The 27,415-nt window shown below is 40.1% G+C and overlaps 1 protein-coding gene across 1 annotated transcript; it reads left to right on the plus strand.

Annotated features, from left to right (window-relative positions):
* Positions 1-961: 961 nt before the first annotated feature.
* On the plus strand, positions 962-23,000 carry fbxo22 (F-box protein 22). The gene is made up of 7 exons (XM_012842365.3): positions 962-1,247; positions 4,289-4,421; positions 11,359-11,446; positions 17,505-17,606; positions 18,494-18,646; positions 19,224-19,389; positions 22,314-23,000. The coding sequence occupies exons 1-7, from the start codon at positions 1,141-1,143 to the stop codon at positions 22,705-22,707; spliced, it is 1,143 nt and encodes a 380-aa protein (XP_012697819.1). The 5' UTR covers positions 962-1,140; the 3' UTR covers positions 22,708-23,000.
* Positions 23,001-27,415: the final 4,415 nt, after the last annotated feature.

Raw genomic sequence — 27,415 nt, forward strand, 5'->3', positions numbered from 1 at the left:
GCCGCGGGGCGAGGGCTTCAATTAGGCTACCTCTCTTTTTTGACCATACATGTGTTTGCATCCCTGATATATAAACATTCTACACTTCAAACACAAGGAGTACACAACTAAGTAGACGAAGGGTTGACTCAAAAACGATCCGCATACGGATGTAATTCTAGAATAGTGATTGGTTAATGGTGATTAGTTACCAGGCAGGAACGGAAAACACCATTTATTTGATTGGCTAATACCAGGAACTCGCTGAGCTACAACGTCGTTTGCCTGACATTTAATGTGGTATCACGTTTAACGCCGCTGTTCAACATTAATAGCAACTGAATTACACGTGTGTTAGGTGTAATCTGTAGCGTTAAATAACATAAACTGAGAGTGATTGATAAAGGATATATCTTACAAACACACATAATCGATGGGTTTTTGTGTGAAAGTTATTTAATTGGTTAGCTTAAATTACAGTATCTTACGTGAGCTAACTACCTATTGTAACTGTGTTAATTATCGGACGGCGTGTGTTACAGGCTCCAAGCAGATGGGCCCCTCTTATAAGCCTGTTAGTCCTGTTAACAAGGACCTTTTTTTACATGTAGATTGTAAGCTGACGTTTATGTCCATCGGTTGAGAAATGTCCAAGTGAGAGTGCTTTTAACCCTAAATACCTGCAGCTCCTCATTGACTTGCATTGGTTTGCCGGTCAGTTTTACCCTGAGCAACACACTTTGGCGGCTAATGTGGCATTATATTTATATGTTCATGTCCATATTCCATATTCATGGTGCTGGAGCGGGTACTCAAAGGAGAGCGCCTTTGACTAGGACTACTAATATCACTTTCTCACTGTCTTCTCTTTTTGATTTAAAGAATGTTCATATAGCATCCTGCCTTCTTAAATTCGTTGTATCCTCTGGTATTTACAGAGCCAGAACCAATCGAATGATTGCATACTGTAGGTGGCGGTATTGCAACAAATGGTGCCTAATCTGCCATCTTGCCGAAGAAGAAGAAGAAAGTTAACATTTTCCCGGAAATGATAATAGTCTTTTGGTTGCTGGTGGGAATCTATATTCAGTTTCATGTTGTGGATATAAGCAAATCTACTGTCTAAATAGAGCACCTACCAGCGCTGTAATTTATGGTAATATGGATGTAAACGGTTCAGTTAGAAGTTACGTCCTTAGCAATGTTGCTGAAGTAGTCGAGAGGATCCTGAGCTTTGTTCCAACCAAATCACTTCTCCGGATGGCGAGGTAACGTTAATGACGGTTATAATGTTAGGAAACAAGCAAACGTTAAGTATACCTTAACAAGATGCAGAGGTTTTCTAATTGATAGGTGAACGGGGTGGTTGATGGGCAGTGCTGCCATCAAAACATTGTCAATAGACTGGTTGTGTAGTACACTCTGGCAACTGTCTCCCTCAACATTATTCAGACTGTATACTTCGATATCTAGATAGCGTGGCCACTGTTTGTAATCTTCGAGGAATCTTTTGAACCATTAGTGTGTAGTGTAGCGACAATATGAGGCAATATGCCAGCGTAAGAGTCAAAGTCCACAATTCCTACAGGGAGGGAAAGGTATCGAGTCTCCCCCTGGTGGTAGCGGTACTGTCGCAAAATGAATGGAATTCTCCATAGAGAAGTTTTTAGAAAAAATATCTCGGTCCACATCGAAAAGTGCAATGACTTCCATGACGTATGCTTTCAGATAAACGTTATTGATTCTGTTGATCACAATGTATTTTGAGCCACAATTTCAATGGTTTCGATTTCATTTTTGCAACGAGGTGATAGGAACTACAAATAAAATATCGTATAGATGAAGTGACCAGTTTGTGCGCCTCCCAGGCAACTTTGCCGTCACTTTGAAATCCATTGACCCTCATCAGCAAATTTCAATCTGGGAAAGGCCACACCAAATTTGTATCCCCGTTTTTTGTCGTCGCCTGTCCCGATTTCTTTTTGATGTTTTTAGTTATTGGACGACGGGGATTCATGTTCACTTGGCTTGTCTTGGGATGAATATCCTCCATTTCACAAAATGTGGGTTCTCAAACTTGTTAGCTGTAACAACAACTACTGATTCTTCTGTTGTCTTTCTCTTCGTCTTCCGGCCAAGCTGCCACTCCAACGTAAAACGCGAAAGGCAATGTAGAGAGCCAATGTTTGTTTTGTCTGTTTTGGGCTACTATAGGAACATGGTGGACTTGTGATAGACCTGCTCCCTATGTAGATATGGAGGGCTCATTCTAAGCTAAGGAAAACACAACATTTCGTAGATACAGGTGATTATACACTAATTAAAACATACTTATGATTCTGTTGGTACCAGCCCCACTCTGGCACCAGAATAACTATCCTCACAGTGGGGCACCGGAATAATATACTGTAGGTACCTTACCTTGTGAACGGTCACCAAATAGATGTGGGTGCAACCAAGATAGTCACCACAATATCACCAGTGACAATAGCACCAATAATATGTTGGTGATCTCGCCAGATTGGATAGGCATCAACTATTCAACCCAACAGCAGATCAGTTATGTTGAACACAGGAGGGTGGGGTCTACTATAGTGGTCAAAATAAAGATCAGTCAAAAATCTGATCTTCCACTCCAGTTTGGATGAGTGTGTTGATGTTTGCTTACGGTAGCGTGCATCTGAGTGAGAGCTGCGCTAACGTTAGCATCCAGTGGTTGGTAAACAGACGTCACTATTACTACCAGAAGAGTCTGCACATGGTCAATAACATTTCTAAATCAGGAGAGCAGTGACTGTCTTTGCTCCTGTCGTGCAGATTGATTTTTGGCCTTCTTGCCGCACTGCATCTGGTATTAGCGTGTGAAGCCAGGTTTCAGTTATTATCATCACACAGCAATTCCGGATGAGATGATTTGTTGTGATCTGTAGCTCCAACTCATCCATTTTGTGGGTGATTTGATCTTGTGTCGGTGAGAACGATGCTCAGAAGCAGTGGTTTGTGTGGTTGCTTTCGTAGCCTTGTAAGCAGGCCTGCCCTCCATCCTCGCTTTGGCCTCCTCTTCCTTGTCCCAAGTCTGCTTCACTGGCTGGGTCCGACAAACAATCCACAGAGTTCTTGGTATGTCCTCTGGAATGTTGTGGGTCGACTGAAAGGTCCTTGTTACAGATAGCTTGTGCTGCCATCCGTGGTCAATGAAGTCCTGTCGGCTGTAGACGTAGTTTGCTTTGCCAATCTTGACTAACAAACACATAAACGAGTACAAAGAGTACAAAACCACAAAAACAAAACACCAAACTGCAGAGCAAGGAGCCGCTGCATGAGGTAATGTTCAATAAACTGCGGTTAATACACAGGTGCGTTCAAGTCACAGGTGCGTTTTATAAAATTCCCTAAAATACTGGTGCAGTTAATAGTCGGGAAACTACTACAAGAAGGCTTCAGGAAACCCAGCCCTGATTATCTATATAAGAAAGAACTCCTGGCCGCTAGTCTGTCCCTGTTGGGTATGTTGATATGTCCATGGTACACAGTACAAATCTTTGGTCAATTTACAAGTTTTTGTGTTTGTACAAGTTTTGCGTTTGTGTCATTTATGTGTGATGGTAATGTACAAACCAACAGATGAGCATTCTGATAGCTGATAGCTGAAACCTCCGGGATAACTTTTTGTAGCCTTCCCCTAAACCATACTGCTGAACAATCTTTGTTTTTAGATCATTCGATAGCTGTTTTGATGCCCCCATTTTGCCACTGTTCAGAGGAGAATCAAAGAGAAGCACAACTTGCAATTGGCTACCTTAAATACCTTTTCTAATGATGGGATGCACCTTTCTATGGAATTGAAGACTTAACGAGTTAATCAGACTAATTATGTGTTGCAGTTAATCACCATTTAGTAGGTAGAGGTATTCAAATCAACAAAATAATTAGGGTGCCCAAACTTTTGCACAGCCTATTTTTCACATATGATTTAATTTCACACAACTAAATACTGCTACACTAAATATCTTTGTCTGGAAAACACCCCAGTACTCAGTGTTAACTAGAAAATGAATATTACACCACTGTGATCTTTTTTGGTGAAGACAGAGTAAATTATCATGCAGCCTCAGAGGGGTGCCTAAACTTTTGCATACGACTGTGGATATGTCTAGTAATGTATGTGTTTGTGAGGGAGAATGTTGGAGATAATGCATAGATTTGTACTTACGGTTTCATTTGATATGACCCAAGTAATGATTGAAGTGAAATGAGTTAATCAGAACTGTGAGCGATCGGAGCGTTAAGCTGTGTTTGCTCTACGCAGCGTGTGTCGGCTCTGGAGGAACTGTGCCCGGCGTGTGCTCCGCACTCAGCAGCAGATGACCTGGCTGGCGGCATCAGGCTCCTCCCGCGTGGAGGGTCACGTTCTCCTGCAAACTCTCTCTGAGGAACTGGAGGTAAGAACAGGCTATCAAGCTAAATAGTCAGATCATAAAAATTCATTATATAAAAAAAGTAAGTTGCATCATGCCTTTTATATATAATTAGGGCCATTAGTTTGTCTATTTACTTTATACTGCTCTATTTCACACTCTAACAGCATTGGTGCACCTGGATAATGCTAAGGGTCGTGTATAGTGGCTTAGGATAATGCTTAGGGTCGTGTATAGTGGCTTAGGGTAGTGTATAGTGGCTTAGGATAATGCTTAGGGTAGTGTATAGTGGCTTAGGGTAGTGTATAGTGGCTTAGGATAATGCATAGGGTAGTGTATAGTGGCTTAGGATAATGCTAAGGGTCGTGTATAGTGGCTTAGGGTCGTGTATAGTGGCTTAGGATAATGCTTAGGGTAGTGTATAGTGGCTTAGGGTAGTGTATAGTGGCTTAGGATAATGCTAAGGGTAGTGTATAGTGGCTTAGGATAATGCTTAGGGTAGTGTATAGTGGCTTAGGATAATGCTTAGGGTAGTGTATAGTGGCTTAGGATAATGCTTAGGGTAGTGTATAGTGGCTTAGGATAATGCTAAGGGTAGTGTATAGTGGCTTAGGATAATGCTTAGGGTAGTGTATAGTGGCTTAGGATAATGCTTAGGGTAGTGTATAGTGGCTTAGGATAATGCTTAGGGTAGTGTATAGTGGCTTAGGATAATGCTTAGGGTAGTGTATAGTGGCTTAGGATAATGCTTAGGGTCGTGTATAGTGGCTTAGGGTAGTGTATAGTGGCTTAGGATAATGCTTAGGGTAGTGTATAGTGGTTTAGGATAATGCTTAGGGTCGTGTAAATGACACCTAATTTTGCTCAAGTGTGTTTCACAGCAGAGGTTGTTCCAATAATGTGTTTCCACTGTCCTTTGCCTTGGGTCATGCTCTTATCCTTTTTTTCTTCTGCACTATTATCAACGAGTAAACAAACACTAGCTCTTCAATATCTTGACTCCACTCTATATCCAGTCTTGATTGATTTACTGTTGTTCATAGTCCGAGTGTTTGATTAGAGGGTGCCACATCTCCAATTATTGCCAAATGTCTTTAAGGAGCAGGGGAGAGGCCAAAATATAAAAAATCCTGAAAACTTCCCCATACTGCTGGCAACATAAACTGCAATTTGATGTGATTTAAAATGTTTTATTTATTTAATTTGACTTGATAAGTAGCAAAATAATCATGCCACTCAAGCCACTGCATTGATATCTGGGAGTAATCTAATCTATTTTCATCTTCACTTGATAAACTGAGATAAAATCAAATCAATCATAATCCTGGTTAATCATGGTCAGATTGTTTTGATAGTAATGGTTTATCAAGACAGGTGAGGCAGGTATCATGTATTTCTTTCAAAGGTCTTCTTATTGACTTCTTCCATCACATTTATACACAAACAAGGAATGAATCCAATCCTCCAGCCTATTAACCCCCTGTTCTCACACATTCACACACAGAGTTCTGAATCGTGGGGGTGGGGAGCTGACCAAAATCAAAAAACCCAAATATGTGCTATATGTTTCAAAATCAAAGAACCCAAATATGTGCTATATGTTTCAAAATCAGAGAACCCAAATATGTGCTATATGTTTCAAAATCAAAGAACCCAAATATGTGCTATATGTTTCAAAATCAAAGAACCCAAATATGTGCTATATGTTTCAAAATCAAAGAACCCAAATATGTGCTATATGTTTCAAAATCAGAGAACCCAAATATGTGCTATATGTTTCAAAATCAAAGAACCCAAATATGTGCTATATGTTTCAAAATCAGAGAACCCAAATATGTGCTATATGTTTCAAAATCAAAGAACCCAAATATGTGCTATATGGTTCAAAATCAAAGAACCCAAATATGTGCTATATGTTTCAAAATCAGAGAACCCAAATATGTGCTATATGTTTCAAAATCAGAGAACCCAAATATGTGCTATATGGTTCAAAATCAAAGAACCCAAATATGTGCTATATGGTTCAAAATCAAAGAACCCAAATATGTGCTATATGTTTCAAAATCAAAGAACCCAAATATGTGCTATATGTTTCAAAATCAAAGAACCCAAATATGTGCTATATGGTTCAAAATCAAAGAACCCAAATATGTGCTATATGGTTCAAAATCAGAGAAGCCAAATGTTCAAAGAGCAAGTCAATTATACTCTCTGAATCATTAATAAATTCAGAGAAAGAAACTCAAATCTTATAGAATATCTTTTCTGATCCTCTGACTTTTCTCTCAGTGCAAGACCTGGTATTATTCCATCTTTAAGCAATTGAGAGTGTGTGTGTGAGTGTGTGTGTGTGAGTGTGTGTGTGTGTGTGGGTGTGTGTGTGTGGGTGGAGTAGCCTCCCTCCATTTCCAAAAGATGGAACGGCTCGCTAAAAGGGAGGTGAAGGTAAAGATATTACATTTGGTCACGGGAAGCTGAAACTCTTCTGGATTATCCCCAAACAATCCCCTGGTCCAAACTCCACCCAGGTCCAACTCCTTGCTCTAGTCCTGCTATATGGAAGTGAATGGAATGCATCAAAGCAGATTTAATACATGTGTTAACTGACATATGGAGAGAACAGGAGCATTGCAATAAAACGTAGTGTAATATGGAGCTACAACCTGATGAACTCCTGCAGTCTGAGGAGGAACCTGATGAGTAAGTTTAAATACTTCTACCATCTCCAGGCCATTTGTTGTGTTGTATAGGTTAGCGTTTTTAGTGTAAGATAAAGACTTTAGCGTAACATATTTACTAGTGGTGTTGTGACGAATAGTAATATACCACATATTCCTAAATAAGGATCAAGCCTGGTGTTTCTGCGTGCAATAGGTAGTGGTAGTGTGCAAGTGTGAGCGTTTAGGCTTTCCTTACTTTCTTTACTGTGGTCCAGGCATCATCCTGGTCATAACTCCTCTCGAGAGGAAAGTATGAAGACGGCGAGACAGAACGTTGCCTTTTTGAACTTTGATTTGATCTTATTAAGGATTCTGTTTAAGACTAGTAAGTGTGATATGTTAACTCATAAATGTTGTAGGGACTAGTTTTGATGGTGGCCAGGTGACCTAAGGTAAAGTTCGACTAACTCTCTCTCTCTCTTCCGTGATGCACATTCAGAGTAGTCTGTATTTAGTTCTGCTCATGAAAAGATTTCAGATGCTACTGGACTGACAACCTTTATTCTTCAGATTATAATGATTCCATAATGCTTCCCAAAGTGTGTCTATTGGAAGAGTGATTCACATTACTGGATCCAGCCAGCAATTAAAGTCACCCCCAATTATGAGTGGATGACCGTTCAGACCATGTAGCATAGCAACCATAGGCATGAGAGAGGCCACTGACTTTGGCTTGGAAATGCTGGAAAAAATTGGCAATCTTTGTGTGGGGCATAGACATTTGTGCACAGTGTTGAACAGCTTACCTGAAACAGTGATACCTGCCGGTTCTGTCTGACATTATTTGTGCACATTTTTATCAGTAAGAATAGCAACTCCTCTTGCATTTGCGTGGAAAAAGGAGTGTAAAAACGGCCCTACCCACTTTTAGTGAATGCAAGAGTAGTTTGTATATCGTAAGGGGGTCTCCTGTAAGAAGGCCATTTCTATCTTCAAATGCCTCAAATAAGAGAGGACCCTGTTGGTTTAAATATTTTACAATACATATCACAAATCTAAGGTTGCAACTCATTAGATTTAATATTTCGGTTACACCTGTGTATTGCCTGGTAATCATCATTACTGGTCAAATCAGAAAAGTTGTTACGACATTGAATCACATGCTACATGTACAAATCAAGGTCAGCTAAATATATCCCTAAAAGGTGTGCCCCATCCCCACCCCACCCTTGGCCCCTGCCCGTAACCCTCTCCAGACCCAAAACAAAACCCCTAAAACTACAGCACCAAACTCCTTTGGATGTTTCTTGTCCACCTAAAAACATTGCGAGAGTAACCATTTCAAGCCTCAGGTTCCCACTAAAATATAGGTTAACCCAGAAGAATCATTTATTTTAAAATTAAAAAAATAAATAATAAAATACTAAGTGCATCATTACATTTCCATTGGTGTAGGTTCAGGACACTATAACAAGAAGAGGGGAAGAACTTGTGACAACATTTAACACAAAAATATTGAGTTCATTGCATTGTAGTAATTCATTGTATTATTAAACTTTCATTGGTGGACATGAAGGAAATGACACGAAGAAAGGGAGGAAATAACTAACTATATAAAAAAAATTTTACACTCTAAAATACATTACCTTTCTTTTGCCACAACGTGGCGGTAATTAACCATTGAAACCATCTGCTAGCACATGTCCGAGAGACAGTCATTGCCTGGAAAAGTCAAGTCATAACTACACTCATTTTTAAGCAGAAAAGAAAAATATATAGTTAGTATTGGTAATATAATTATTCTATTCATCTTCTTTATAATTTCTTATTTATTACTACACACAGCTAACTCATGCAGACTGAGACTGCTTTAGTTGCCACAGCTGAGATATATTAGCCCTCTACAAGTGTTAAACTAACATGTTTTTAAATATTTCTTTTTTGTTGTTAAATCACAATACATTTTTTATTTTGTGTGTTGCATTCCAGTTGCTATGCACTGAATGGTTTAAAATCTTGGAATACTTTTCATGAATTAATTTAATTTGGATACACACTATATGGACAAAAGTATTCGGACGCCTGACCATTACACCAACAGGGACTGTAATGACATTGTATTCAAATACATATACTTTAATATGGAGTTGGTAGCTTTTGCAGCTATAACAGCTTCCACTCTTCATGGAAGGTTTCCACAAGATTTTGGAGTGTTTCTGTGGGAGTTGGTGCCCATTCATTCTGTAGAGCATTTATGATCAGGCACTGATGTTGGACGAGAAGGCCTGGCTCGCAATATCCAATCCAGTTCATCCCAAAGGTGCTCGATTTAGGTCAGGGCTCTTCCACACTGAGCTCATCAAACCATGTCTTTATAGTCCTTGCTTTGTGCACTGGGGCACAGTCATGTTGGAATACAAAATGGCCTTCCCCAAACTGTTCCCACAAAGTTGGAAGCATAGCATTGTCCAAAATGTCTTGGTATGCTGAATCATTAAGATTGATCTTCACTGGAGATAAGGGGCCTGGTCCAAACTCTTAACAGCCCCATACCATTATCCCTTCTCCACCAAACTGGTTTGGCCAAATACTTTTGTCCATATAGTGTGTTTGCTTTTGGAATGGTGATGTTATTTTTTCCTGTTAAACTAAAGTATCAAACTAAAACATGATACTTTAGAACGTGACTTTGTTGTTGGTCATTTACAATTTATTACAGTGTATCTAATCAATCTATTGAACTATAGCCTATTCCTATACCGAATGTGATCCTGTGGCCTATATCCTGTGTTTGATAAATTCACAATTTTTTCTTCAATAGACTTGATACATGTTTGATCAATTTGCTACTTTTACTTCAACTGTTGACTAAAACAAGTTTTTGTATTTGAAATAAAAATTTAGGTAAAAAAAGGTAATATGTGCTCACCTCCTGTTTACAAGCATAAACAAACTGGGCCACTGTGAGAACAGATGACATAAGTCATGCTTGGTATGTCTGATTAGTATGTTGCATTCATTTTTTTATCTGCAGGCTTGCTCTCTCTTTTTTGGTGTGTTTGTATGCGTTAATTAGGTTCCTATATGTATAATTGTATTAAAAAGCAAGAGGTTTAACAGAAGCAAACAGGTATCATTTCTTAAAATCCATTGAAACACATTGAAGGAGTACGCCTCCTCAATCTAGCGTTTAAACGTTAAATGACTAATAATAGTTCAGAGGTACTTTTCTTTACATTGAACACGAACCATGAGCCCCCTTTTCCGCATTAGCAGTACAATGGAGATGTAGACTTGGAGACGCAGGAAAAAACCTATGAAGTAGAAGGATCATATGATGCCATGAATGAGGCCAAACCCACACCTTTGACTTTGGAGGGAACACTGTTTTACAGACAGCACAATATAAACAATGAGAATACATAAAACAGTCAAAGAAATATACACAAAATGGAGCACACCATCCTGTCAAGCAGAAAGAATGTTTCTATAAGTTAGCTGGCAGATATGCTACTTTTAAACAATAAAATAACTACTTGCCACAAAACACTTGTTTTTGTCAGAGAATTTAGATTAAGATTTTTGGCTGGTTCATCTAATGAAAGATATGTCCTATTTATGCTACGTATATGAGCCTGTTTGATGAAGCCAAGATGGGTGCTGATGGACTTTGGTTTTACTGAAATTTTCCCTTTTGAGATGGAGTACTGAAATCACTATCGTGAAAGCATAGTCACGGTGGTTTTGTGGTACTACCTTTGTACATAGTCCTGGGAAACAAAGTGGCTCGGAACAAGCGATACTTTATTTGCTGCCAATCAACATGTTTCAGGAGCACAGAAGTGAGGGGTGGAATTTGGTTGGCTTTTGAGCTTCAATATCAACAACCTTTCACCAGAATCGTGGACTACCCTTTAACACATTGTCTTACGGTGAATATGTAGGCAAGTGAAACAAACAAAGGTCTGTCGTACATTTTAAAGGGGTTGGATATTAATGTGTGGCTAACTAACTAACTAGATGTCCTAGCCTCAGCTCAGTTTTTAGTGTCCTAGTTGAACCAGGCCATGACACACATATAAAGCAAAGCGGAGGAGTTGCTTAGCTTGCATTTGTATTCACTGTTCCTTTAAAATGTGGCATTTGACAGAAGCAAAATACTCCTAAATGATTTTAGAGACTAAAAGCAGAGTAAGAGGTCATTAGCTGAGCTATGATTTATGATTGTCAGATTGTCTTTTGTTGATGGAGAGCATCCGTATTGGTTTGTTTATCAAGTCCTTGTATTTGGATGTCTACAGAATGTCCACCTGCTGCCTCAGATGGCCTTGCTGGTGGTGGACAGTGAGAACTTCAGTTCACCGGAATGCTGTTACCAACAGAAAAAGGGTAGGAACCAATTTCAATTCTTGCAGATAGCCAACTTGAACTACAACTATGAAACTATTTACAGATATTCTTTCTCAGAATTGCTTATGTTTGTCCCATTCTGAGCAATGCCAACGCCGTAGGGTCTGCTAAAACAGCCATTTCTATTAACTGCTACAAACCATGCAAAGAACTATTTATTTATTTTGTCATATGAACATGAAAAAACGACCCACTTTCAAATCAAATAGATTTTGTAGAGCTACATGTAGCAAGTAGCACGAATACCCATTGATATGGTGATGCAAAGGTAAACCGGTGGTCGTTACAAGGCAAGAAAACTCCTAAAAACAAAATATAGGTGTGGGTCATTTTTCATTCGATTGCACTGGTCGCAATTCCTCTAATAGCATTAGGACAGTGAGGAAGAACGTTTACATTTTGAGCTTCAATTAGATCCCATTGAGGATTAGGTTTGTCATCCTAGAACGGTGCGCGGCGCGGCTTGGCGTGGCCACCGACACAAGCGCTTAAAGGAATCATGGTGTTCATGTGTTTCTTTTAATGACAGCAGTCAATATAACAACTAAACATCGGAACATGTCTTTTTATGACAATTATCCACAAAGTGTGCAGCTTTTGTCGCTGCAGTGGTGTATCTTTCTGGGCTTTCTTTCTTTCTTAGGTTTTTGTTGCAATGAAATTGGCGAAACAAGTGAAAGTTGCGATAAAAAGTTGTGAATTGTCCTCTTTGTAATTATAATTGAGTTATTTGTTGAAAAATAATTGATTAATAAACCAACATTAATATATCAAGAACAAAACGATTGAGAAATGGTCCTCTTAATAACCTCACCAATATGCCAAACAAAAGATTACCAGGACTACAAAAATGTAGCAAAATAGGCTTTACTTATCCACAACGAAGTGCACATGTTGGCATTACAAAAGGACCAGTACGACTGAATAAAATTTTATGAATGTCTCAGCCTTCATAAGAAGAAAAAAAAAAAAAACAGCCTGTGTCACTATGATCTGTCTCGTCATCTGACGTCCTGCCTGTGTTTCTGCCATTCTCATTGCTTATCAATCTGTTTTGCTATCCTTGTTTATTTATTTTATCCGTATAGGTGTTGATGTTCAATTTCATATATTAATTTAAAGTCGTCCAATTTCAAGTCATCCATTCTTCAACACTAGCTGCTTCCTTGTCTTCAAACAGAAAGTAACGTTAAATCTCCATGGCAACAGCTCTTGAGGGTTTGGCAAATAATCGGATTTATTGCTTCCTTCATTATTCACAGCAAAATAAATAATTGCCGTTACATTTCATAGATTTATTAGCATACTCTATGTAAAAAGGGCCACGCACAACTTGCGGAAAATGATAAAAAATGGAAGCCAGATCTATTTCTGAATTTTCGGTGCGGACATTCTGTACGTACGTTCTGTTTCCACGTCTGTTGTAGCCATTCTCATTGGGCCTCATTGTCGACCCTACCTAGGAAAAGATCTCTGCCGGATTCATGAACGCCTGGATATTAGTTTTTTAAAGCTTAAAAGTGTCCGTAGCTATGCACTGATTCTTAAGCCCAATTCTGTCCGCTGGTGGGAGCGTGCTCACCTGTGTGTGCGCGCACGTGTCTGTGTGTGTGTGTTTGTGCGCATCGCGGCGGAACTCTGCCATGCGCGATACAGAGAGCAGAGAATTGTAAACGTGCGACCATGTAGAGACAGAAATGACATGCCGTCGTGTAAATAAGATAAATAACATAAGGCTATTTATTTTGTTTAATAAAAGAACAAGCTATAGACCTGTTATATAGGAAAGGTAACCTTAAATTACTTCCGTTGTGATCTGGCACTTTATAGAAAATAAAATTGAACAAAATTAACTTTCGGGGGATGCCGTTGGGGGGGCGGGGCGCCCCCCTAATATAACGGCAGGGGAAACACTGTAGAATGTGGTGGTGACTAGCTCTCACTAGCCAGTGTGAAAGCTTAGCTATGCTGTTGATTATGCCATAAGTGGTAGGAGACTGGATATAATTTTTCAGCTGTTTTACATGCAAGCTAAAGTTAGACAAACTGGCAGGGCGTTTATGTATGCAAATTCAGGTGTACGAGAACGCGCGATCAATTGAAGAATCAGTGCACAGCTAAGTACACTTTGGCGGTTTAAGAGCACATTTCCACGCGTTCATGAATCGGGCGGGGATCTTTCTTAGGGTTGGTCTTACGAAGTTCGTAAGAAGACATTTAAGAAGAAACTTAAGAAAATGTTCCAGAATGAGGTCCATTGTGTCCCCCTCCCCAGACTCAAAGCGCATGTGGGTTGCCTGGTTGAGGACACTGAACTTTCACGAATGAGCGCAAGACAAGCTCAACGTTAAACTTTGACGGTGGCAAATGAAGACGAGTCCACGTTAATGTATATGTTGGCATTGTTTCTATTGTTTGCAAATTATAAACCTCATATGGATTTTATTCTACTGTCAGTGTTGGCCAGATGCATGGTTGGCTATTTATGTTTTACAGGAGACAAAAATAGGCTACACACTAGAGTTCTAGTTACTTCTTTCCAGGCCACAATAATAACATATTGCTCAACAGATGGTGTATAAAATCTATTTCGAAGTAGTAGCTTACTGTTCTTGTTGCAAGCCGATGCAGATCTCAGTTATGAAGTGCCCTCACCAGTGTCAAGTGAAACCAGTGAGGACAGCACTTGGACGCATATTGTTCTATTTGCGAGGCATTTCGTAAACAGGTCTGGTTCGCCCTCAAGATAAGAAGTTGTCCAGTGATGCTAAATATTGAAAGTTTGTGTAGCAGATTTGGGCTACTATAGTCAGCAGTCTCTCATTGGCACCGCACAGCAGTCTGATAGACTTCTAATTATTATTCTATCTGAGACTAGACATGGAATGGTCCTGGTCCGAAACGCAGAGTACAGCGATCAAGAGTGTACAGAGAGAAGAGTGTCTAATGCAGGCAAAATGTGACCACATCCATTGATTGCCACAAAATTGTCTTCTAAAACTGGTATATGGTTTCTATTCAATAAAATGGATAAATTGGCTAGTAGCTAGGGATGAGCATGAGTAACCTTACTCTATTTGGACATCAGTACTCGCTGCCTTGATAACCCAGCTGCACACAGACCAGAGTATGAATGCAAGTAGCCTACTGGAATGTTGAAATGACTCAAAACGCGCATCCCTGCTAGTAGCCGTCATAAATTAGTTAAAATGAGCAACCTGAGCTGAAGCTAAGTGCTTACCTATTCAGGAGAAAATTAGCCAACTCGCATCTATCTTAAAATTCTTCTGGGCTCTTAGCTGTCGCCATCTTTCAAATGCAATATTTACCTGCATTTTATTACGTCTCTGGATGCCAAGGCTTTTTTGGTTGAGTAGAATCAAACATGATCTCTGTTGATTCAGTTTGTTTGCTTACTTCCATGCCGTGTTCTTATCTGGCAACCCAGCGTGTCAAACTGGTACTGGAGAAATGGGCAAAGGGCGGCATCACACAGCCCAAAACAGAAACAGATGTTCCATTTCGGAACGGAAATTTATAAGGAGAATATACTGGCTTTAGCATTGTTGTTGGAGAAGCCAATATTTCAGTTTTAGCATGTTTCCTTAATCTCTGATGACAGGTCATGTAGCCTAACCCTTACCCAACATTTCAGATTTAGCATGTTTCCTTAATCTCTGATGACAGGTCATCAATCAATCAATCAATCAATCAATCAATCAATGTATTTATTTGATCAAGAGGGACAGTGTACATTCATGAACATTAAAATGTAAATGCACCCAATTATAGCCAAAAGGCTAGTTTCCATTGGCAGTCCCCCTGCCAGAGTGAAAAAAGGCTATACAACCTAAAAAAAAGGCATTAAGGTAAATATATCAAACATAACATTGACAATATATCAAAAATAAAATAATACAAATAAATAATAAAATAAAATAAAACAGGTCATGTTTCCTTAATCTCTGATGACAGGTCATGTTTCCTTAATCTCTGATGATGTAAATGTATTACATATTGGTCATTAAAAAAAAAAAAAAACAGTACATTTATCAGCCCATCATAGTAGAGAAAAAACACCCCAAGGTTCTTTTTGACAAGATTTTTGAATGGTGCGTTTGGACCAAGTACACTGGTATTATCAGCACTGGTGATTGGAGGAACAAGGATAACGTTGTTTTAATTAAGTTTGAGGAAGCTATTACCCACTCAAAATTTGATATCTTAAAGGCAGGGCTGGATGCTGTAAATGATCATTGGATGGAGGCAGGAAGATTTGTCCACGGGAGGGGTGCTTGACGTTGCCTCCTATTGTGGTTTTTGATATTCTCGGAATTACCACTCTGGTGGGAAGCAGGGGACAACTAATTCCTTGGGGTAATTTGGAGCTAAGCCGTTTAGAGCTTTGTACAAATTCAAATTCATTAACACTTCTAACACAGAGAGTTTTCTTAAATGCGATTCCTCAAAAGGGGCCATCTTGTGGTTTTTTAAGGAATCGCATTTGAGAAAACTCTGGCCGAGTTACGACTGCTATTTCGAGTTCGGAAAGTCTTCTGAAGTTCAGAACAAATCCCAGATGAGAAAACTTTCATGAATGCCAAATGTTTTCCTAAATCCAGTTCAGAAGAAATGCCTTCTTAAATTCTTCTTAACTGCGTTCGAGAATGAGGCCCAATGTCTATGGGGTTGCCAGAGTGTGATAATATGCTAATGAATTAATTAGATAGATGCTCGCATTAAGTTCAAGTCACTTATGCTTGCCTACAGAGTGCTTGATGGTTCTGCTCCCACCTACCTAAATGCTCTTGTAAGGGCAAATGTTACACCCAGGATGCTGCGCTCTTCTAGTGAGCGTCGTTTGGCACTGCCGTCTGTGCAAGCACGGCAGTCCAGACTATTCTCATTTGTAGTTCCACGTTGGTGGAATGAGCTGCCCAGCACTACCAGAGCAGGGGCGTCCCTCTCTACCTTTAAGAAGCTTTTGAAGACCCAACTCTTCAGAGAGCACTTCCCGTCCTAACTGGCACTTCGACTAGTGCGTAACTTGCAATTACAGCAGTTACACTTCTGCACTCTTTCTTTCTTTTTATTTCATTTTGTTATATTTCTAATGTAAAGTAGTATTTATTTATTGTTACACCAGGTTCTATTGCTCGTAGCTTGAATATTCTCTCCCTTGTACGTCGCTTTGGACAAAAGCGTCTGCTAAATGACTAAATGTAAATGTAAATGTAGATAGATAAGAAGCTCAAGTATTATTGAAAGTCTGTTTGTAAATCTTAAACATGATGTGTATGCTAGACACGAAATGCATCACAACTACAACTGCAACGATATTTGCCACCTGCCAAGTAATTTTACTAATGACAGAAACTGTAATTTCTGTAGTAGTCCCAGACCAACATTTTTATTTTGAATTCATTTAAAATTGATTTCATTGGTATGTTTTGACTTCATCTTTTTGTTGTCTGTTTTATCTCAAGGAATGGGCAGGGATTTATGTTGAAATAATGTGTAACTAAATTAGTTGAATCTCATTCGTATGTTGTATCACATTTGTATGTTCTATCTCAGTCATATGTACATAGAGAAGTAAACCTAACCCAATAACTAGGCTGAGCAAATACATTTGGGGTGCTTTGTACACATTTGTCCAATTGGTGGTAGGTGCTTAACATGTTTGGTCATAGCCCCTCAAGGGTAAATGGAACATGATGTGGTGGAATTCAATTCAAAATTGGAATATGGAATTCACAAATAAAAAAAAAAGGTTGCAGTATCAAGAAATGAGAATGTGAATCAAGAAATTTCATAATGTTTTCAGATTTTTCAGATTTTTAGTTTAGGATAGTTTTGCTTAATGGAAAATAAGTACTTTTATATTGAAAACTACTGAAAGTGTTGCCTACATTTGAAAAACAGAAATGTATTAATAGAACAATGTTTAATTTTATATTTCAATGAAATCTGACATTATTTCTGTGTGTGCACAGGAAAGTGTGGTGATTCTTTTTGTCTTCTTGCTTCACTTCAGCACGGCGAACCAACAGTGAAGACCCTGATTTTGTAGGACTTCTGAAGCACTTGTTGCCGGACAACTGTGACATCATTGGCATAGCCACACCAGGGATTATATGTAAGGATTACACTCTCATCTTCTTCCCATATCAACCAAACAACCTCTATAAAAATCATGTGCAATAAAGCCAGGACAAAAATTGAATTGATTTATATTTATTCAATTCAATTGTATTTATATAGCACCAAAACAATACAATTGTCTCAAGGCGCTTTACAGAGCCCAGTGCCTGAACCCCCTTAGAGCAAGCAAAAAGAAAAAACTCCCTGTTAATCAGGAAGAAACCTTGAGAAGAACCACAGCACCATGTTCAGGGCCCATATCACCCATGTTCAGGGCCCATATCACTCATGTTCAGGGCCCATATCCCACCATGTTCAGGGCCCATATCACCCATGTTCAGGGCCCATATCCCACCATGTTCAGGGCCCATATCCCACCATGTTCAGGGCCCATATCACTCATGTTCAGGGCCCATATCACTCATGTTCAGGGCCCATATCACCCATGTTTGTCGCACAATTATTAAAGCATGCTGTCCACCTATGGGAGAAACTCCTACTTGACAGGGCACTCAGTTTTCAGATAAACCCAAGAAGGGGAAACTGCTGCATACTAGTATCATTAGAATCCGATACTAACCATGTACCACCATGTCAGGTACCAGATTCTCCAGTGGGCAGCCACCACAACCCCATTGGTCCACATCAGTTACAAGCTGTCTGCTTTCCCTGACTTTACAACTTAGGTGAAAAAAAACAGGTGGCGAAAAAACTCTGCTTTTAGCAACATTCAGTAGTCACATCACGGTAACAGAATATGGCTGTTCGGTCCCAGAGTGTGCTTCTTACTGTCAAGGCAACTCTTAATAAACAGAAAAAAACAGCAATAAGACTCAATCATCTGCACTGTAACTGTGGTTGTGTATATCTATCTGTCTGCAGTGACCCCCGTGGGCTCCCCCGCTGCCACCCCAGAGGAGCATGAAGACGGAGAGGCTGGTTTCGCTCTCTTGCTTCCCCACATAGAAGGGGTTCGAGTCAGACCATTCCACTTCTGCAAGCACACACTCAACAACAGAGCTCTAGAGCAAGCAGGTACACACATATGCACAATCACACACATACACGTGTGTACACCCTTCCAGAAACTGCCTCAAGCTCACCCAAGCAGGTACATCCATATGCACAATCACACACATACACATACATACATACATACATACATACATATGCACAATCACACACATACACCTGTGTACACCCTTCCAGAAACTGCCTCAAGCTCACCCAAGCAGGTACATCCATATGCACAATCACACACATACACATACATACATACATACATACATACATATGCACAATCACACACATACACCTGTGTACACCCTTCCATACACTGCCTCAAGCTCACCCAAGCAGGTACATCCATATGCACAATCACACACATACACATACATACATACATCCATATGCACAATCACACACATACACATACATACATACATACATACATACATATGCACAATCACACACATACACCTGTGTACACCCTTCCAGAAACTGCCTCAAGCTCACCCAAGCAGGTACACACATATGCACAATCACACACATACACGTGTGTCTACCCTTCCAGAAACTGCCTCAAGCTGTGTTTTTGTTTTTGTGTCTCTAGGTCTCTTGGGAAACCCTGACTTGAAAGTAGTTCTCCTGTTTGGATATATGGCTTTTAAGTCAGGGGCCTCGCGCTTCTTGAACCAGTTTCTGGAGCCCCTCTCACACACCAACGCCCTGATCGCAGGTGGCCACGTGGAGAGGGCTTTCTGCCCGCACAGGGACTGGTGTGTACAGGAATGACAAACTAACCAATGACTAGGGTTGTCACTTTCACAAAAACATACTGCTGTTCAAAAATACACACTGGCCATCTCACAGTTATTGAACCCCCTTAGCCAAGTTTAGATTTGGGGCTTTTTTGCCTTCATTTGAATGGGACAGTGACCATTGACAGGAAGTGAGTGGGAGAGAGATGGGGAGTGGGTTCAGGAAATGCCCGCAGGTCGGATTTATACCTAAGACCCCGTGGGCACTTGGACCTGTGCAAGTCAATGATGTATGTGTTGTGTTGGCCCAAGGTAGACCTGTGCAAGTCAATGATGTATGTGTTGTGTTGGCCCAAGGTAGACCTGTGCAAGTCAATGATGTACCATCAGGTAATCATGTCCTGGGCAGCAATCCCTTTTTTCCCAGCAGTTCTGATTCATCTGGGTGGGTGGGTGCTAACGGGAGGTGCTGGGCTCTTGTTTACAAACCACCACTCCCTAAGAGGTGCAGAGATCTGCAGTGGAGGGTGGCACACTAGTAGTTTAACAGAAATGTTTCACAGGAATGTCCTTATTGTCATTTTCTAGTTTCATCTCTTTTCTGAATGCCCAGACTGAGGCGACAGTTAGTCCTCCTGAGTGGTTTGTTTACAGAGCTGGGTTCTAAATTCATTATCACCAAATACAGGAATCCAGAGTCGATATCTGGATAAATGGATCATTTTCTGCTAGGCCTTGCCAGAGAGAACATAAAGATAGACTTAAAGAAAGAAAGAGGCACATTACCATAGGAACTTAGTTGTGGATCTGTGATACAGTGATAGAGAGAGAGTGATTGAAAGAGAGAAAGATAAAGAAATAGATAGAGTGATTGGAAGAGACAGTGAGTGAAAAGGAGAAAGATAAAGAAATAGTGGATGGGAAGTTGGATATTAAGAGAGAGAGAGAGAGAGAGAGAGAGAGAGACAGCTAGAGCAGAGTCAGTCTGCTGTTAAAAATGAACAGTTTGCAGTTACTGAATGTTGTCTTCAAGAGTCTACTATTCATTTCAATGGAAAACATCTGAAAAATCTTAAAATATATTAAGTGTAGAAAAATGAAAATAACATAGCTGAAGTGTCATTTACGAGACCTACGAAATGAAGTTGGAATGAAGTTTCTACGTTAAGTGGGTTGAGCTGAATTATTTGCAGAAAGTCAGTTTGAAGAATAAGAAGCAGCAGCTTGGGAAAACATGACAGTGCATTGCCTTGCAGCTTCCATTGACTTCAGTTGTGAGTAGTAGTACATTCATGAGCAAGTGGGATCTCCAAGTGGATAAATACATCTGAATGCCTGTCAAACTGAACATTTTTTGAGAGCTCCAAGAAGTAGGTTTGACTGCACTCAACATGGCAATGTTTGTGGTGGAAGATAAAAAATGTACTTGCTCTGCACACAAATAAGTCACTTCATTGTTCAATAAGTCACAGTCATTTTCTACAGGTTCTTTACAGTTATTGAGGAAACAGACACAGGTCTATCTCTGTAGGGATCAGTTATTCAGGAAACAGACACAGGTCTATCTCTGTAGGGATCAGTTATTCAGGAAACAGACACAGGTCTATCTCTGTAGGAATCAGTTATTGAGGTAAACACACACAGGTCTATCTCTGTAGGGATCAGTTATTGAGGAAACAGACTCGGTCTATCTCTGTAGGGATCAGTTATTGAGGTAAACAGACACAGGTGTATCTCTGTAGGGATCAGTTATTGAGGTAAACAGACACAGGTGTATCTCTGTAGGGATCAGTTATTGAGGTAAACAGACACAGGTCTATCTCTGTCAGTTATTGAGGTAAACAGACACAGGTCTATCTCTGTAGGGATCTTTTCCATGTATTCAGACACAGGTCTGTCTCTGTAGGGATCCTTTCCATGGAGTCAGACACTTCTAATTCCATTCTGAGCCTGTCAGTGACTGGGGAAAAGTGTTTACTTTGACACGAACACATGCCTCTTGGGACTTCATTGTATAGCCGTTTTGCAGTGCCCTGTTATAGCATTCTTACTCAATACTGGACCCACTTTGATCATTAAGTTTGGACCCCTCAAGATCTAAAAGTAAAGCCCTGGTTGAAAAATCCTGAAATTTCCCTTTAAGTTATTGGTCATTTTAATAACTGAGTGTCAAACTGTGTAGAGATTAAATGATATGTGCCTGTCATACATTGAAAACCCAGATGGAGGTCCCCCTCTCAATGTACAACCCTTTTGATGGGCTTGAATGTGCATGTTATGCAATTCCAAAATGAACGTGTCCTGGTAATCAAAATAGCTTTAAACAATGCCCTTTGTCTGCGGGAAGAATCCGTGCTGTGTGTCTAGTAAACTAGGGTCCTATGTTGAGAAGAAAAGAGCTCTAAGAAGCAAACCAGTGGAGAAGCAGTGTGAAACCTAATATGCTGAAGGACCAGCCAGATAGGTAGGACTTGAGTTCGCTTCAGGGAAGGACAACGGGAGGGTCTGGTACGTTGTCTGAGATACAGCTAGATACAGCAGGGAGATACAGCAAGCTGAGGACACGAACTGGGCAGCTATTGCTTTTTTCCTCATTATTAGGGCTTCAACCAGCGCGGCTGCTGGAACCCTATTCAAGGCTCAAAGAGCACTTCTACACAATGCATCACTATGATACAGTTAAAGATGCCAATGTGCCGACTGGAAGAGCAGGTCACCCATCAGATTTCCACAGCCAATATACTAGAATGATCAACATGTATATATGAGGCCTCTGACCTTTGATGACCTTAACTTACAGTCTCTTGAACAGTAGTGCTCAAATGAAATGAAGCCTTATTCTATAGGCCCTAGTCTATTTTACAGTGTGGAAAACTGTTGTTTGTTAGCAATGCCTTTCAAATCTTGTGTGTTTTGTGAATGTTTGTCTCCCGTGTCTCCAGCTGTTCTGCCGGGGCGTACGGAGTGGTGGGTCTGACGCTGAGTGGCGCTCGTGTCCAGGGCGCGTCCGTGCTGCTGGAACAGGAAGTGAGCAGTGCCACCGCGGCCGAAGCCGTACTGCAGCGTCTGAAGGCGGCACACATTCCTGAACACAACACCATCGGGCTCATGTTTGCTTGCGTTGGCCGCGGGCACAACTACTATAACAACCAACGCAATGTTGAGGCCGGAGCCTTCCGGAAGCTCTTCCCCAATATACCACTCTTTGGATTTTTTGGAAATGGTGAAATTGGCTGTGACCGCATAGTCAAAGAGAACTTTACACTTTCACACACAGACACGGACGGACTGCAGCATGGATACACCACGGTCATGAGTCTGGTGCACCTGGGCTAGGGAAATGAAGTCTGATGTTTTTATTTATTGTTGCAGTTAAAGAATTCCAACCAGTACACTTTTATGGTAGATATGTCTGTTGGACTCTCCAAATACACCCGCCCGTTTTGTGATATGTACTCATACTGGTAAGCTATATGTGCTAATCAAATTACTAGCAAAGAAATTCTGATTGACCAGTACAACGGACATATATTGTGCTTGTGCTTCTGTCGTGCAGCTAGTGTAGGATACTAGTCTATAATCTGGTCAAATCAAGAAGATGCAAATAAATAAAGACATTTTGTCTGTGATTCTTGCCATGTTTTTCTTATGCTTGGTATATAATAATCCTATATAATTAATAATAATGAATAATAAGAATGTGGAATATTATGGGAGATGTTAAAATGATGGAGGAGGGTGGAGTGGATGTTCTTGTTATTGTTCTATTATGGTCTGTTATATTAAAGATGACCAGAAGAAGGCATCAAAACAGAAACATATGGTCAGACTGCCAAACGGGTGAAGCTCTGTAGTGTGGCCCTAGCCTCTCGGGGTGAAGCTCTGTAGCGTGGCCCTTGCCTCTCGGGGTGAAGCTCTATAGCGTGGCCCTTGCCTCTTGGGGGTCTTAGGTAAGATTTCTGCTGCGGGCACCCCATTCAGAGGGCACAGAGTTGTAATTGTGGTGTGAATGTGATCAGGCTACATTTAAAGAAAAACGACAAAATAAAAAGAATGGTTAGGTATTAAGTACTTAATAAATACTTAAGCATTTATGGATATAATATTGCGCGGTTGGCAATATCCTCTAACAACGCCAATGCAGCCATATCTCCTACTGAAAACTAAGACACTATCAGACTTTTTATAGGCTATAGATTGAGCAAAATGTTTTACACACGTTTTTGTCCTAAGGACAGTGCTGTGGACTGATGCAATTTCAATTATTCAAATTGTTTCATTGATTTTATTGAGCAAAACATTAATTTGGCCTTTCACCATTAGCCCTAATGGTGATGGTGGTAGTGACGATGATGAAACTGCGTGTCGGCACTCTGAGAGTTGCGAATTCCTACAGTACTCCAGTATTGCCACAAGGAAATATGCTTACGCCAAGTTGCAACCTGACGTGGAGATAAGTACTTTGCCACGTCAAAGATGGTTTTTATAAATCTGTGACGTGGATTTGATCGTACGAACACTCTCAGATCAAATCTGTGCGTAAGAACGTTTTATAAATGAGGCCCAAGAACATATTGTGGACACGGACAAACAATAAGAGAAAATGTGTGCGTCTATGGCTTCCTGCATGAGGCCCACCAGAGGATGTGTGTGGAGGTGGAGCATGGCTGGCTATTGGTTAGGACTAAAGTATCTGAAAGAATCAAATTCAACTTAATGTGTCCTTATCAATTTATATATCATATAAAACACAATGACAATGGAACCTGTTTAGCCCACTTTTGAAACAAGTGACCTGCCCCATCGCAATGATTTGAACACCAGTAACCTGTGATAGTCAACTGGATCAATGAAATGAAATCAGTCAGGTGAAGCAATTATTTAAGGATAATTAAAATAAGCCGTCTAAACTCATTTAAGTTATCTATCTTTCCATTTCAATGTATTTCTTCCAAACTCTGATAAATATCAGGTTAAATGAAGATGAAACAAAGCTCACACGCCTCCAGCTGGATGCCTATTGGATTGGGTCGGATTATTAGGGCTTAGAAGGAACACTTACCTGCATACATAATGCATCACTGTGATACAGTGAAATATGCCAATGCACCAATTGGAAAGATTAAGGATGACCGAATTTTACAGGATTACAGAATTTTAAAGAATATTACTTTATTTTCAGTTCATCGTATTTTTATATTCATATTTGATGTTTTGTTTCATGTTTTATAATATTTTACATTCAATTTCAATGTCGGATTGGCTTGGCTAGGCACTGCAGCTTGGTCGCCTTGACTGTTTTCTACTAGACAGCCGATTTATTTTCATCAAGTTCACCAGCTTCCAGTGTGACAGAAGGGGAAGGGGAACAACAAGTGATAAATGCACACATCAAATCAAATCAAATCAAATCAAACTTCATACCAGGAGGTAACACAATGCGCCTCACAGTAGGAAAAGGGGGGGGGGGTTACAAACACTTACAAAGACGCTGAAACGGTGGAAACATTTAAACATGCACTTAAGACATACCTTGTGTGTACGTGCTACGTATTTGTTTTTAGCTAAGGTTACGCTTAGTAATTTAGCTCTAATATCATGATAAGGTTAACACCAGTTTGTTACAAACACTTGTAAAGAGACACAGATAAGTAAACAGATAAATGTTACAGTGAGTGATAAGCGAGATCAAAAAGGTATGTCTTAAGTGCATGTTTAAATGTTTCCACCGTTTCAGCCATTCTTAAGTATTCTGGCAGAGTGTTCCAAAGGCTGGGGGCATAGAAACTAAAAGCTGCTTCCCCATGTCTCTTTGTCCTGGCCTTTGGAACTGTTAGGAGTTCAGTGCCAGAGGACCTCAGGGATCTACTGGGTGTGTACCTTGAGAGCATGTCTGTTATATATTCAGGTGCATGACTATGGAGTGATTTATAGACCAGAATCTTGAAATCTATTCTGAAACTAACAGGTGCAGTGATTTTAATACTGGTGTGATGTGCGCTCTCCGTCTTGTTTTAGTGAGGACTCGCACTGCTGCATTCTGTATTGCTTGTAGTTGACTAATGGATTTTTTGGGTAGACCAGACTAAAGCGAGTTACAGTAGTCTAGCCTGCTCGTGATAAACGTGTGCATCAGTCTTTCGGTGTCAGCCTGAGCGAGAAACGGTTGCACCTTAGCAATGTTTCTTAAGTGATAAAAAGATGTTTAAAATTGAGATCTGAGTGAAATATGACACCTAGTGCTTGGTGTTAAGTGATAGTGTTTTTAAATGTGCAGATAGTTTCTCTCTTTTGTTTTTTTCACCAATGACTAATGAATTTAGTAAAACACACACACACACACAATCTCTCTCACACAGACATTAGAGGGAGATAGTGATATGCTGACACTAATGTGTGTGTGTTTTATCTTGGTTGAGCTGGAGAAAGTTTTGTGACATCCATACATTTATATCAGAAATGTTTACCAATTTACCAAACAATCAATAGAGCTGTAGTTGTTGGGTGTTACAGAAATATAGAGCTGGGTGTCATCTGCATAGCTATGATAGTCGATTTTGTGCCTCCTATATTGTTAAGAAGACATACCTAAGGCGTCATCATAAGCAGGGGCTTCCCGGTGGGCCGACGAGGTTGGGATGGTCCAAAATACCGACCCACGTCCATCAATAACCGGCACCCCCACTTACACCGCTGGCACCTTCAACTATTTTCCATACTTCTCAGAACACGTATAATTTCCTCTATTAACTATATCATTTAAATCACTGACTGATCCTTATACTCCTCCTCGCGATCTGTATTCACACTCATGGTGCCTATTTTTCGAAAATGTTCTGTGTCTTCTGAAATGTGTTCCTACGGACTTCAGAAATTCAACGTAAGAAACGATCTCCACCTTATTAATGAACACCTGAAAATGGGTTCTTACACAGCCGAAGTGTTCTCAGCTGTGCAGATTGAGGATGAGGATTCTTAAATTAAACGCACCTGGATTTGCATATACGACCCGCCAGGGCACGCAACCGTAGTGACGTGTGCCGTCAGCCCTTCTAACACGGAGCGGCCCGTGGGGCATCTGGTAGTTTTGAGGAATTGCATTTAGGAAAACTCTGGGCCATTTATGACTGTTATTTCGCGTGACAGTGACAGTGATACAAGTTAAATTGTGGCGTTGACTTGGCCAATGTTAGCTTGCTTTTCACAGATGAGGTAACGTTCACTACCAACTAGCCTAGCTAACGTTAGATAGATAAATGTCCAAAATTGAGACCGTTATGATCTGGTAAAATAAGCAAGCTGGCGCTATTGTCATCATCGAGATGATCTACTTTAACATGTTAGCCGTAGTCACTTGTTTACAATCGATGAGCAAGCTATCCATGGTGGAAGTTGTAAAGAGAGCAATCTTATAATTTCTAACCAGCTAGCTTGTTATGCTATAATCACCGTGTTACACACAACACTAACATTATAAACAATGTTAATATGTTATCTAGATTAGATAGTGAGGTCATACTAACACATGAGTATAATGATATTGTTTTGTATTATCATGTGACTATAATGCGCCCGGGCCAGCAGAGTTAGTTTAGGTTCTGTTACTTAACTTATTGTTTTGTTATGCACCTTCAACACCCCTACACACACACACACAATCACACACCCAGCATGCAATACTACTGATACCACTGATGTTCACACCCCATCGTATGTTCTATTCTGTTCATTTCTACAATATAGTTCATACTAATTCTACCCTCTGATTCCAGTTTCTTTATTGTGTGGATATTCATTCCTTAATGGTCTGTAGTTATACGTATAACCATCTGATACTAGCCCAGAGTTAAGCCTATTCATCTAGCAACCAATACCTACCTTGGAGTGTTACAATAGCCAGTATCATTTTATTCCATGTGTCCACCCAGGCAAATTGGTGGATCCAAATGTTATTAAAAAAAAAACATATATGATGTAATTTCTTTGTAATCATCCAAAATAATGTTAAGTGTATGGGTATTTTTCCAAGTAGGCCACTGACTGG

This window comes from Clupea harengus, chromosome 6 (genome assembly GCF_900700415.2).
Source record: "Clupea harengus chromosome 6, Ch_v2.0.2, whole genome shotgun sequence".
Taxonomy (NCBI): domain Eukaryota; kingdom Metazoa; phylum Chordata; class Actinopteri; order Clupeiformes; family Clupeidae; genus Clupea; species Clupea harengus.

What these genes read in the sequence shown, in the direction of transcription:
- fbxo22 (XM_012842365.3), top strand. Translation starts at nt 1,141, where the DNA reads ATGGATGTAAACGGTTCAGTTAGAAGTTACGTCCTTAGCAATGTTGCT. An exon ending in TCACTTCTCCGGATGGCGAG is followed by an intron (nt 1,248 to 4,288) that starts GTAACGTTAATG and finishes TGCTCTACGCAG; the next exon opens with CGTGTGTCGGCTCTGGAGGA. An exon ending in CTGTTACCAACAGAAAAAGG is followed by an intron (nt 11,447 to 17,504) that starts GTAGGAACCAAT and finishes GCTTCACTTCAG; the next exon opens with CACGGCGAACCAACAGTGAA.